We start from the raw sequence: 13,005 nt of genomic DNA, 5'->3' as shown, positions 1-13,005 counted from the left end.
TCTCAAAAACTCCCCCTCACCTTTCTCAAAAACTCCCCCTTCAACTTTCTCCCTCAACTCTCCCCACTCACCCTTCTCCCTCCATTCACCCCCTTCACTCACACTTCTCAAAGTTGCCACCCCCCTCACATCCACAAAGCTGCCTCCTTTCTCTGCCCTCTCTCCTCCATCTCATCACTCCACCTCCTCAAATCCTCAATTGCCTTCTGCCCCCTCTCTTATTACTCCTCACTGTACCTCAACCCAGCACCACAGAGCCTTTTCTCCTCATCCGGCCCCCTCCCCGAGCTCTTCTGCAACCCCCCACACTCTTTCAACAACTCTCCTTACCTCCCCTCCCCCTCCTCCCTTTGTCCTACCCTCCCCCTCCCTCCCCTGCACCCAAAGCCTCCTCCCTCCCTCTTCCTTAACAGTGTGGATGTCAAATATCCGAGGCCTTCGCTCAAACCTTACAGATCTTTCCATACAGGTTGCCACTGACAAACCAGACACAATCGGTTTAACAGAAACTTTCCTCCCTCAAGAAGTCTCTGAGTCCCAAGTATTTCTCCCTGGTTACTCCCTCCTCGGGTCTGATAGACCTGAGCCTCGTCCTGGTGGAGTTGCTCTCTTCATCAAAGACTCTATTCCTCACTCTCCATGCACTGCCCTCACTCCCCCACACCCCCAGGAATACCTCTGGCTACGGCTTCCCTCCACTCCCACCTCACTATCGTCCACCAAACAGTGATGACTCCATTTACACCTCACTATCTGAAAACGTGGACCAACTTATATCTTCTCATCCAAACTCTCTCTTCCTTGTATGTGGTGACTTCAATTGTCATCATGTCAGTTGGCTAGGTGTGGGTACCTCTCTCACCTGTCATGTCTCTTCAGCAAAAGCTTTCTGCGACTCATTGGGACTGACCCAATGGGTCAACTTCCCAACCCGGATTTCAACCAATGTTACTCCATCTCTTCTGGATCTGATTTTGACAAATTTCCCTGAAAATATCTGCTGCTCTTCCTCCGCTCCAATCGGTTCTCCTGTCCACATGTTTGTCAAAGTAGATTACTGTCAACTGGTGAATTTGTACTCTTTCATTTGTTTTTTATTTTATTTTATTTTATTTTATTTTATTTTTGCCCCAAAATTGTTTTATTTTAAAAACTGTACAATTAATAATTCTCCATTTTTACAATCCTTCTATCAATGGAGTACAGTTGTTTTAACCACAAAAGCTCTTCATGGCTACTCTTTGCGCATTGATGATTTGGGATGCGATTTGTGGTGAGCAAACAGTGTTGTGGATAAGCCTGGAGTTGGCTAAGGCCTAGGTCACATTTGCTCTCCGGCGAGGATACGGCGGCCGTACGCCCTCTGAATTGACAAACGTGCGGTGGCCGCAGAGAAACTGAGGTGGCCTCAGGGAGGCCCTATGCCGTTTGGCTATATTTTACAGGCCGTAGGGGCGCCGTGGAATTATAGCGCGGAGTTATAACTTTTTTTCATTTCTACGTTCGCCGTAGCAATTCGACAAGCCAAGCTATGACATAGATGTGTTCCATGTCGACCGTACGTAGGGCGTACGGTGGGCTTGCGTTATTCGTGCGGCTGCCGTAAGCTCTTCTCAATGAAAAATGAATTTTCCCAACCCCCAAAAAATTACGGCGGCCACACTATTTCCACGGTCGAAGTACGGTGGCCTTGCGGTCTGTGTGACTACCTGCGGGCAACGCAGGGTCGACACACTGTTCCCTTACGCCCGCCGTGCACTTACGTAGGCCTCCGTGGCAGTCTGCGTCGACCGTGCGTCCACCGTGCGCTACCGCTAGAGATCGGAGTAGAGGTGTTTGCATATACAGTGGTGCCCCCAGAATCCCAATTTAATTCGTTCCAGGAGGCTGTTCGAATTGCAAAAAGTTCAGATTCCAAAAATATTTTCCCAATAAGAAATCATGGAGTGAATTAATCCGTTCGCGGACCCAAAGAAAACCCACTATCAAGACACTTTAAACTGAAATTCCCCATGTTTAAGGTAAAATAAGATGAGTAAATGACTTTCGGTGGCGGTGTATTGTATGTAAACTGGTACAATCACCACATCCAAAGGTCCACACAGGCTCGAGCTCCGTCCTGGGTTCCGATCGCTCGCGCACTCTGCGAGAGCGCTGCCCCCAGGGCAGCTCATCAAACATGATGCCTCCAGAACCACAATCACTTTCATCAAACGCATCGGGCTGACGTAATCATGGATATTCCAAATTACAACTGGTTTTGCAGTGAAATTCAATCCTTGCCCGACAGTCCGTCACACCACGTGATCGGATTGCTTTTTTTGTTATTAATTAAAACACATGATTACAAAAACAAACATCACAAATGAAGGTGAAAACACGAGGTAAGGCCTAAGTCACATTTGGCTCGGCGGCCGGAGGGTCTACAAAATGTACCGGCACTAGCAATTATAAAGCGGCCGCAGTATTTCCACGGTCACACAATGTAGCAGTCACATATGTTTTTATTTTTCGGGTAGACGCACGGCGTATTTATAAATTGTCGAGAACGAAAATGTGGGGGGTGCCGTACGGTCTTTGATTTGATGTCGCACGGTGACCTTAGGGCGTTCCTGCGGCGGCCATAGAATTTTCAAGGCAGACGCAAGGTGCCCGCAAAGCGACCGTAGGGGGACCGCAGGGGGGCCCGAAGCCGAAAGTGCGGCCAGACAGACGGTAACGAATGGGTTAATTTTTTTTTTACCAGTTCTTTAGTTTCGGCTTGTCGAATTTCTACGGCGAACGTAGAAATGAAAAAAGTTATAACTCCGCGTTATAATTCCACGGCGACCTTACGACCTGAAAAATATAGCCATACGGCGTCGGGCCACCCTGAGGCCACCTAAGTTTCTCTGCGGCCGCCGCACGTTTCTGTCAATTCAGAGGGCGTACGGCCGCCGTATCCTCGCCGTAGAGCAAATGTGACTGAGGCCTAAAGTATCGATCGACACACGAGAGATGCTTTCACGAGGACTTCCACTGACGAACTGAATGAACAAAGCACGAAGATGCGGCTCGAACAGGTGGGGGAGACACGTGAACAAACATGAACTCTTCGTTGTGTTCGGTTTTTTAAAATGTATTAGGTTTTTCGGGCAAAATTTTCTTGAAAAAATTGTTCGGATTCCAATTTGTTCAAACGATGGGGTGTTCGGCTTCTGGGGGCACCACGGTATACTATAGTTATATTATATTCAGTTATATATACTGGTATATTTTTATTTCAGTAAAAAAAGAACTTGTATATATACCCACTCGTTACCATCCGTCTGGCCGCATGTTCGCCTTAGGGGCCCCCCTGCGGTCGCCTTGCGGGCACCTTGCGTCTGCCTTGAAAATTCTATGGCCACCGCAGCGACGCCCTAAGGTCACCGTGCGACATCAAATCAAAGACCGTACGGCACCCCCACGTTTTCGGTCTCCACGATTTCTAAATACGCCGTGCGGCTCCCCGAAAAATAAAAACATCTGTGACTGCTACATTGTGTGACCGTGGCAATACTGCAGCCGCCGTATAATTGCTAGTGGCTGCAGATTTTGGAGACCCCACGGCCGCCGTGACAAATGTGACCTTGGCCTTAGCGGTTAGGGTGGCTGGCTTGGGATCTTCGGGTACTGAGTTTGAGTCCCATTTCCACTGAATTAACACCAGGTGGGGTTGACTCAGCCTGTCATCCTTCCGAGGTCGGCAAAATTGGTACCAGTGTTCTGGTGGAGGGGCACAGCATCAGTGGCATAGTTGCGCCCCAACAAAATGAAAGCGACCCGGCAGTCAAGCTGCCATATCCAAGAAGAAGAAGAAGAAGAAGAAGAAGAAGAGTAGTGGATTATTTATCTTTAATCATCAATTATTTTTGCATCCAAAACAACAATAAACTGCATTCGTGGATACCTATTCTATTATTCGACACAAGGTGATTGCTTCCCATGCTGAAACCTAACTGCACACCTCACCAATTTTGTTCCTCTTCTCACCTGCCACCTCCGATGTGGAATTTCCTTCCTGAGGCTGTTCAATCCCACTCTTCCTTCCAAGGCTTCATGCAGGCAATGCACCATCTCATGTAATTTTTCCATCCCGACCTTTGATGTTCTCTACCCCAATTAACCCACCACACTCACCCATTCCTCATCCTGACCCTCTCACTTTCAGGTTACTCAGGTCCTTCGATACTGTCGTGGAAAATAACTCTATTTCCACAAGTTGGATCAGCATACCAAAGGAGAATCTTTAATTTCGTACATACGGAGGACGAACATTGAATGCTTGACGGAAACATTTGAATGGACTTCACTGAAACAAAAGCCTGAAGCAATTCTTCTTATACACAACTTGACATTTCAAAGAATGGGAGGGGAGACATTTGGCAACTCAACTCAGGGTTAGCTCATAAGCATTAGGCAAAATAACTCAAACTGCAATACGTGTCCACTGGCTGAAAGAGAATGACATAATCATGGCAAAAGTTGCAGTGTTATCAACCAGGTCACCCTGTTTCATTGTAAGACATTACTTTTATCAATATGTAGGTCAAAAGACTCTTGGGTAAGGCCTTAGTTATTTTATAACTTGGTTTACGGATCCGCCGACGGTACATTTGCCGAAATGAAATATAAATGTAAAACACATTTTTAGCCTTTTATATTCATAAATTTTCCGCCGAAGGTGCAAAAGTTTCAAAACCCAAAATGTAAACGTCTGCATTTAATTTCAAAATATAATTTTGCGCGCGCGCACCAAAATGCTGAGTCACCTTTAACCAAACTGCGCAGTATTCTTCGGTCATGGTGTCTGAGCAGTGGCCAGCGTGGTTCAGATTGACTGTGGTTTCTGGGGTGAAAGTGATTGTTAAGGAGTATGTCAGCGGTATAAATTTGAGTCACTGTATTGGTGATTTAATCACGCAACATCTTGACGACGAATATTCTGGCCAAACGATTGCATCAATTCAGTGCAGCAGCAGGGATGATTCGCAGGCTACTCTCGATCGTGCCGATTTTGTTTCCGTCGAAAGTTGTACACCGCTGTTCGTATTGAAAGATTTCGGTGCCAAGTACGTCAAAGTTTCCCTGTGAGATGCTGATATTCAGCCTTCAACGGACCAGAAATCAGCCTTTGATGTGCTCATGGGGATGGGGAGACAGTACGATCAGATGCCTGCTGAAAAGTAAGAGCTGGTTATGGCTCTGATTGATCGTTTTGAGTGTGTTGACTCCGGGTAGACACCTTTTTTAATCATATCCAGCACTATGCACTGGTGTGCACGCACACATCTACGACTTGGACAGTAATTTTCTCAGCATTGTTTCCATTTGTTTGATGATCCAACAGGTTTTGACAAGAAAAACATGCCAGACTATATTGTAAAAACAAGTTTTAATCCTTCTTTATAGTTTTTCACATCAGATGATACAGTGAACATGGGCATCCTGCATTTGAATGGTCTTCCATCTTCAATGTTTTCTTCGATCCTCCTGGTCCGGGATTTATATTTATTTTTCCCCTACCTACCCTTGTCTTTTCCATGGAACATCCGAAAAAAAAATCATAAAAATATATAATTTCTAAAAATTGAAATTATATTTATATTTCGACCGACCGACCCTACATTTTAGCTGAAGAACTGTGTAAACCAAGTTATAAAATAACTATGGCCTCAAGGGAAACATAACTATAGCCAATTTGACTATAACATAAAGATTAAATTTATAAAGCACCAGCAGCAATTATAATTGAGAGTACATGAATGTAATTATTTTTCTTCCACAATACCCTCTCTCCTCTTTTCGTGTTCATACATTCATTGCTTGTGTCATCCTGTTGACCTGCTCACCGTAAGGATATTGCCTTTATGCCATTTATCACCTCGCCCTTTGATAAGCCCCGAAAATGCTCTCCCACCTCATTTTTGAAAATGGTACCAAAGCAAAAGGATTGTGCCTTGTACGATCCAACAAAGTTCAATGTGTATCGATTATAATCAATATCACCAATGTGTGATTAGCTCACAAAAAGGAAGCAGAAAATGTCCTAAAGCAAGAGTTGGACTCGCTCCCTGAGTCTGAATGGTTGCTACCAAGATTTGATGGCGTTAACAGTGTGTGTGTGTGGGTATTTTATTCTCATTCACGCTCATCTCCTGGGCAGGTGAAAGCATGCGTGCTGTACGTGCATCCAACAAAAAGATTAGTCGGTCTGTCCCTGCATCCCAAGCTACTGCGGTCTGCACCGTCCATCCCATCACCGGCCGCACCTGATCTGGGCACCATCCAGCATGACTGCACAGTCACCTCATACCTGGCGGGCACTGGTGTCTTCCTGACCCTCAGCAATGGCACAAAAGCATTCGCGAAGGTAAGGTTTAGTTTTCGTTGACACCTTAGAACTTGGATTATTGAGGTTCTTTCACACTGAGTTGTGGTGTTCTCTTTTTCCTTTGAGAAAACAATGACCAGACAACACCGTTATTTTTTTTAATACAAATAGTTTTTCTTTTAACGTGGGGCAGACAGCAAAAGAAAACCTCCATTTTTCTTTTATGCAAAGCTTGTAAATTCACATCTGCAAGTGTTTTTGAGCTTTGGAGGAAAACTGCTTAAACTTGCCACCTTGCTCCCCCCCCCCCTACCCAACCCACCAATTCCTCTTCCTGGTTGCAGATGAAGGACCTTTTAGATGACGTCTCCGTTGAGCCCAAAACTATCTTTATTGTTGGTTCGAAGCACTCTTGCCGCCTACTTGATATCAGCCCCATCGACCAAATGGTCATTGTGTCCTTGAAGAGGTTTGCACTAATGGATTTTTTTTGTTTTTTAAACAGCCAAACTACCAATGGATACCGTCAATTACTACTAATCCGCATACTCAGATGAGGGGCGTAGCTACCCCTTCGGGGGTTCACCCTTCTGCCCTTCATTCCCTTGGGACAGGGGGAATATGAGGAGGGCAGGAATTTTGTAATTTCTTCATGGTGTCGGTGATAGCTCGCCTACTTGTGGAGGACACCACGGGATCTTTAAGGTCCACCAACTGTTTCTGGTAAATGGACACCCCTCTTAATGTTTATCCAAAGGATGGCACAAACTTTGAATCATCCTGCCTGTGAAACACCAGTTTATAGCTTTATGGCTGGGGTTATTAGATGACAGTTTAAAGCTGGTTCGGGATTCAAACCCAAGCTAAACAACTTTGAGGCGAGTATATGGCCATCCTGGATACCCCGGGGTTTTTTTGGAGCATCGTATAAAGTCTTTTGCTGAAGCCAAGGAAGTGTGTTTATTGCAAAGATCAATGTTACTGCCAGATGGTGGATTGGAATGGCACTCGGTGGAGCTCATACCTCCACCAGGCTGAAACAGTTTACATTTTGTATCCCACTGAGGGATCGGATCTGAATCCAGACCTGAACCAAAATTGGATCTGCTTGTTCTCATCACTTAACCAACTCATCCACAACTTTTTGAGATATGCTGTACATAGTTTTTGGCCCCATCTTTCAATGGTGAAGAATCACTTTAAAAATTCTAGTGCCTGGATTTGGATATTCACAAAAATCTGATCAATTCATCCTTGTCACAACACCCAACCTGTCCACCCAATTTCATCTGAATCCGTCCGCAACGTTTTGAGATATCCTGCTCATAGATAAATAGACAGCTTGCGGTGAAAACATAACCTTCGGTGGAGTAACGATGAATTGAAGATCTCGTGATCTCTTCTGAAAGTTTTATATATAGACAAGCCGAGTACCCGCCCTACGTGCGATCTTGTTCCAAGCACGCAACAGGTTCTTCTGATCCGTACCGTTATTTGGGTGGTGTATAGGCAACTGACAGCTCTGTGTCGGCTAAAAATAAACAAATAAATAAACCCATGAAGTTAGGTGCATGAAGCAAAAACTTACCGACCACTTGTAATTCAAAACGCTTCACTGCACTGGAAAACGTGGGGACAGGAATACTGAACTGTAAATGGGGGAGACTTGTAATACCATCCCTCACCTGGAGGCGGTGCGACAGAGATACACATTTACACAGAGAATTTGCATCTCCCCCAGGCCCGCTGAAGACCACCAGCAAAGGACAAAAACACCCCTGTACATTAATTGGGGTCATGCTGATCCTATGTAGCAAATTGGGATTTAATCATCCCAGAACTGTAGGAGTAGCATGACAAACAAAGCAACACACAAACACCACTCCGTAAATTCTCATCAAGATTGTTGTTAATGGTAACTATCTGTTGATTATCGCCACAAAACAAGCATAAAGTGCTGTTAGGGTTAGGCATGTATAATCCCTTCTTATAAGGAGTGCCGTGCCATGCCCGTGCTGTGATTTATTTAATTTTATTGTCGGTGTGATCTCGTGTTCTGGTGGTGTTGGATGTCATCACAATGCAGACAACTCGTTTTGACGACTGTTTTCACTTTTCGAGTTCTTTACTTTCACCCGCATGTAGGAGTGTGATGGAAGCTCCATTTTTGTTTCTCTCGGATCTTCACATCGGGCAGATTGTAGAGGTGAGTGGTAACCTGACCATCTACGTGGCTTGGCTTGGCTTTCTTCTTTTGAGCATGTTTGCATGTTTTTTTTTTCATTTTGGGAATGAATAACTCATCTTGATGACAAAGGCATCTCAGCCCACTTTTGTTCCAAGGAAGGGTTAACGGCCAAAACGTCAACTTCTTGCTTCCTTCAGCCATTGGTATATTTTGATGAACATTCTGTTGATATCGTCCACACTTGTTTATTTCATTGAATGCACATGAATGTTGACCAATATAAAATGGCCTAATTGTCATCAGTGATGGAATGTGGAGACACTTCAACATTAAAGTGTAATTTGTGAGGCGATACAGACTCTACGTGACTCACCAATGGCTTGCTTTGCTTGTATAGGGCAAGGTGTTGTCGGTGGATGAGCGTGGCATGTTTGTGCACCTGGGGGATTACCTGCGTGGTTTCGTTCCCCGGATACACTTGGCCGATGTCCCTTTATCGCATCCGGAGAGAAGATTCAACCCTGATGAGATAATCTCTTGCAAGGTGTGGCTTTTAACCAGAGGAACTTTTTATTTGGATCTACTACACATTGGAATCGATAATCATTCACAGATTTGTGTGATTGGGTCAAAATCAAAATCTTGGAGGGTCAACATCTGAATGATTCCTTCACATTGGCACTTATGAGAATGGTATACAAAGACTGGGGCTGGCAGCATGGCCGAGAGGTACACGCATTCACCTCCAAGCTATCTAGCTGGGGTTTGAATCTTGACCCAGCTATGAACTGTCATCCTGGTGTTTCACAGGCAGGGTGATTCATCAATGTATGTGCCGTCCCTCCGATGGACGTCAAGTAAGAATTCTGTCTGCCAATATTAGTTGGTGGACGTTACAGATCAAACGATATGCTTCATTAAGAGTGGGTGAGCTATCGCCGGCACCCTGAACAAATTCCAAATTTCTGCCCTAACTACTGCTGGGAAGGCAATGGCAAACCACCCAGTATTACCCTTGCCAAGAAACTGCTTCAGCAGCAGCGACCCTCTGTGACCGAGTACGGTAAATCAGGAAACAAAGACTAGAGAATGTTTGAAGGCCTGCTAACAATCTGATTCTGTGAATTGTGAAACGTTGTTGTTCTTTGGACCTGACTCTTGGGGACACTTTTATTGACTTGTTTCGAGAATCTCCAAATATCGCTGCTGTCTAACTAAGTTCCAGGTCTTTATATGCTGCATCCTTGAATTCTCTTTCAGCGTGCAGAGTTAAAAGATGGTTTCTAATATTAAAAAAACAACCTTGCCTCATTGAACTCATCTGCATTTCTCCCTCGTTCCTGTGAGCAGGTGCTGAACTTGGATCATAAACGTTGTGCCGCGGTGCTCACCTGCAAACCGACGCTACTTGCGTCGCAGTTGCCGCCAGTTTGCTCACGGGAGGCCGCCGTTCCAGGCACGGTGGCCCATGGGTGTGTCATCTGTGTGCGTGATTTTTGCATTGTCGTCCAGCTGCTCGGAGATGTGCGAGGAGTCATTCCTCGTTGGCAGTTAGGCCTCAAGCCACACAAAAAGCCCTCGGATGCGTATTACTTAGGACAGGTTTGGTTTGATTTTGTTTGCATCTCTCTTTATCTTTATCTCTGTGTCTCTGTCTGTGTGTCTGTGATCTCTTTCCCTTTCATGTTTGGCTATTTATTTTTCATGCGCATTTTCCTTTGTTGGGCTACATTGAGGAAATGGAGTTTATGGTCCAACATTCCGATTGTATATCCACGTCCTTTATTAGCCCCCGTTGGACTTGGTCCGAAATGGGGGCTGATTGATTTCGTCTCAATTTTCGTGTCCGTGCGTGCGTGTGTCTGCAACTCTATCTTGGACATGTATGGACCGATTTTATTCATAATCTGTACAAAGACCACATAATGTTGGACATATGCACCTCATTTTGTTTCACAATGCAATCAAATATGGCCGACTGGTGGCCATTTTAGTTTTTAACCCCCCCCCCCCCCGGTGTCGAACACATCCTCCACCATTTCTCGGACATGCATTTACGGATGTTGTTCAAACTTGGCACCCACATAATGAATGATGGCTTACAAATGCGTATCTCTTTTTATTTATTTTTGACATCATATCCAAGATGGCCGACTGGTGGTCATTTTGTTACTGAAACGTGTCCCCAACCATTTCTCAGACATGCAGGGTCCGATTTTGTTCGAACTTGACACAAGCACAGCACATGTTGGCAAACACGTGCCCCTCACTTTATTTTGCGATCTGATCAAAGATGGCTGACTGGACCGCTGATGGCGGCCACTGTAGTTGTACGTAATATGGGCTAACCCTTTAACTCCATACAGCAAACTTGATAAAACAAAGGGGGCTATGACATTTTATGTCTTTAAACAATATTTATTTATTTATTTATTTTTACTTGTTAGGTCAGCTCACTGACCTAATAAAACCGTTTCATGTCCTCAGGTCTGTCTGCCTGTCAACAATTTTTATTTTTCTATCTCCTCCTAGACGTCTCAGCCGATTGAGTTCTAACTTGACATGATGATAATACTAGTTGCTCTGTCTGTGTTTGTCACGATTTTTGGCCACAGTTTTCAAGCCATCGGTCTGAAATGTTTTGTGTATGTAGGTGATGGGCCAAGGACAGCAGCACTTAATTTTGGTGAAGATCCAAATCCTGATCCGGATACTAGAATTTTTGTTTTTTTATGTGATTCTTCACCATTGAGAGATGGGACTAAAAACGACATTGCATGATATCTCAAGAAGTTGTGGACCGGTTGGATGTGTGACAAGGGCAAATTGATTCAATTTTGCTGAAGATCCAAATCCGGATCCAGCTCCGAGATTCTTTTGAGTGATTCTTCACCATTGAGAGATGAAGCCAAAACCTATGTATATTTTGATATCTCAAAAAAATTGTGGACGAGTTATGACAAAACAAGGTGGATGAGTTGGTGAGGTGACAAGAACAAGCGGATTCGATTTTGCTTCAGGTCCGGATTCAGATCTGACCTATCGGTGGCGTATAAAATGTAAACTGTTCAGCCTGGCGGAGATATATATGCACTCTGAGTGCCGTGCTAGTTGTTTTGTCCATTCTAAAAGCGTTTGTCATCGTTTTAATGAAAAAAGAAGGTGCACCAATGTTCAAATCACCCCACAAAAAATTCAAATCCAAAATTTGTACTTTTGGGCAAAGTGTTGATCCACTTCAGCAATTTGACCAAAAGCGTTTGTGTGCAGATGTGCAAAAAATCACCCCAACGTCCTGACCATGAGTAAAACAAAGCATCACATTCCAGAGATTGTTGTGTTAGCATCGTACACCCACAGTACTTTTCACCACAATGTTAACTGTTGTTTTTTTTTTTAGGTGCTGAAAGTTTGTGTGTTGGGATATGACGCATACAAAGATCAAATAATGTTCTCCCTGGAAACAGCAATAGCTGAAGAGAGGAAAATGGCTCCAGAACGACTGAGCACTGATGACCATCGAGCAGCACAAGTAAATCCTTTAATTATTTTTTGTATACATGGTCGAGGCTTGTGGAAGCGCGAGAGCAAAATGGAAATGGGGAAACACCAACAGCAGAGTCATTGTGAGCGAGTGAGATCAAGGGAAGGTGGCGAAGGACGCACAGGGGTGAAGAAGCTGCACACTTGCTAAAATACAGGAATAAGAAGAAGAAGAGGGAAGTGGGGATGAAACAAAAAAGGAATAAACCAACCGCCAACAAACGAAAGGGGTCAGTGAGAGGGGGGAAAATCACAATAACCTGAAAAAAGGGAGTGCTTGGAAACGGGGTCATTTGGGGGTAGAAGAGATGATTACTATGAATGGGGTGACCTGAGCTTGTGATGACCAGCTGTCTTGAAACTTTGCTCAGAGGAATGGGACTGCACAGACTAGAGAAGTTCATTCCACAAATGAGAGAAAAGAGGAACAAATGAGTGGAAGTGAGCAGTGTTTCTGGATTTTTGTGTAGTTTCACCATAAGGGTTGATGGTGGACCTTAGGGGGTTGGTGGAGCATGGAAAGAGCAGAGGGTGCAAGACCAGAAAGGGGATGGAATAAGACAGAGATCACCGACCCGTCTGATGTGAAAGTCAGAGGCCCATCAATTCGGCTTCATCGCGGGATATTCAAATGATCTTAAGGCCTTCGTTTCCACAGTGTCAAGCCTAGCAAGGTGTGAGGTCGGGAGCCAGCCAGAGGGAAGAGCAGTACTCTATTAGCTTTTGTTGTTCTATCTAAACCTTTGCCATGTTGAAACCTTTTGATGGTGAGTTGGGGTTGCAAATAGGGGAGATAGATGGAATCGATAAGATTATTTTGATTTTGATGACACTCCACTGAATTTCCTGTCATCCAGCACAAGGCTAGCGAAGTAAGTGGTGAACAGCTCTGAATATTGTGGTGTCGATATTTTTTAAA

General features: G+C 44.6%; 1 protein-coding gene across 3 annotated transcripts in view; it reads left to right on the top strand.

Moving 5' to 3' along the window:
* Positions 1-13,005, top strand: part of PDCD11 (programmed cell death 11) — a 124,606-nt gene that overhangs the window by 49,768 nt on the left and 61,833 nt on the right. For all 3 annotated transcript variants that reach the window (XR_015055180.1, XM_085870109.1, XM_085870119.1), the window contains exons 9-14: positions 6,188-6,394; positions 6,700-6,824; positions 8,501-8,561; positions 8,941-9,087; positions 9,894-10,145; positions 11,944-12,075. Coding sequence is in view for 2 of the 3 variants with exons in the window: in XM_085870109.1 (XP_085726235.1) it covers positions 6,188-6,394; positions 6,700-6,824; positions 8,501-8,561; positions 8,941-9,087; positions 9,894-10,145; positions 11,944-12,075 (924 nt within the window). In the remaining variant the exon portion in view is untranslated. The remainder of the gene's footprint in view (positions 1-6,187; positions 6,395-6,699; positions 6,825-8,500; positions 8,562-8,940; positions 9,088-9,893; positions 10,146-11,943; positions 12,076-13,005) is intronic.

The sequence above is a fragment of the Eptatretus burgeri genome, chromosome 1 (assembly GCF_056783735.1).
Source record: "Eptatretus burgeri isolate ZD-2024b chromosome 1, Ebu_testis_v1, whole genome shotgun sequence".
NCBI classification, from domain to species: domain Eukaryota; kingdom Metazoa; phylum Chordata; class Myxini; order Myxiniformes; family Myxinidae; genus Eptatretus; species Eptatretus burgeri.
This window is presented reverse-complemented; position numbering and strand designations above follow the sequence as displayed.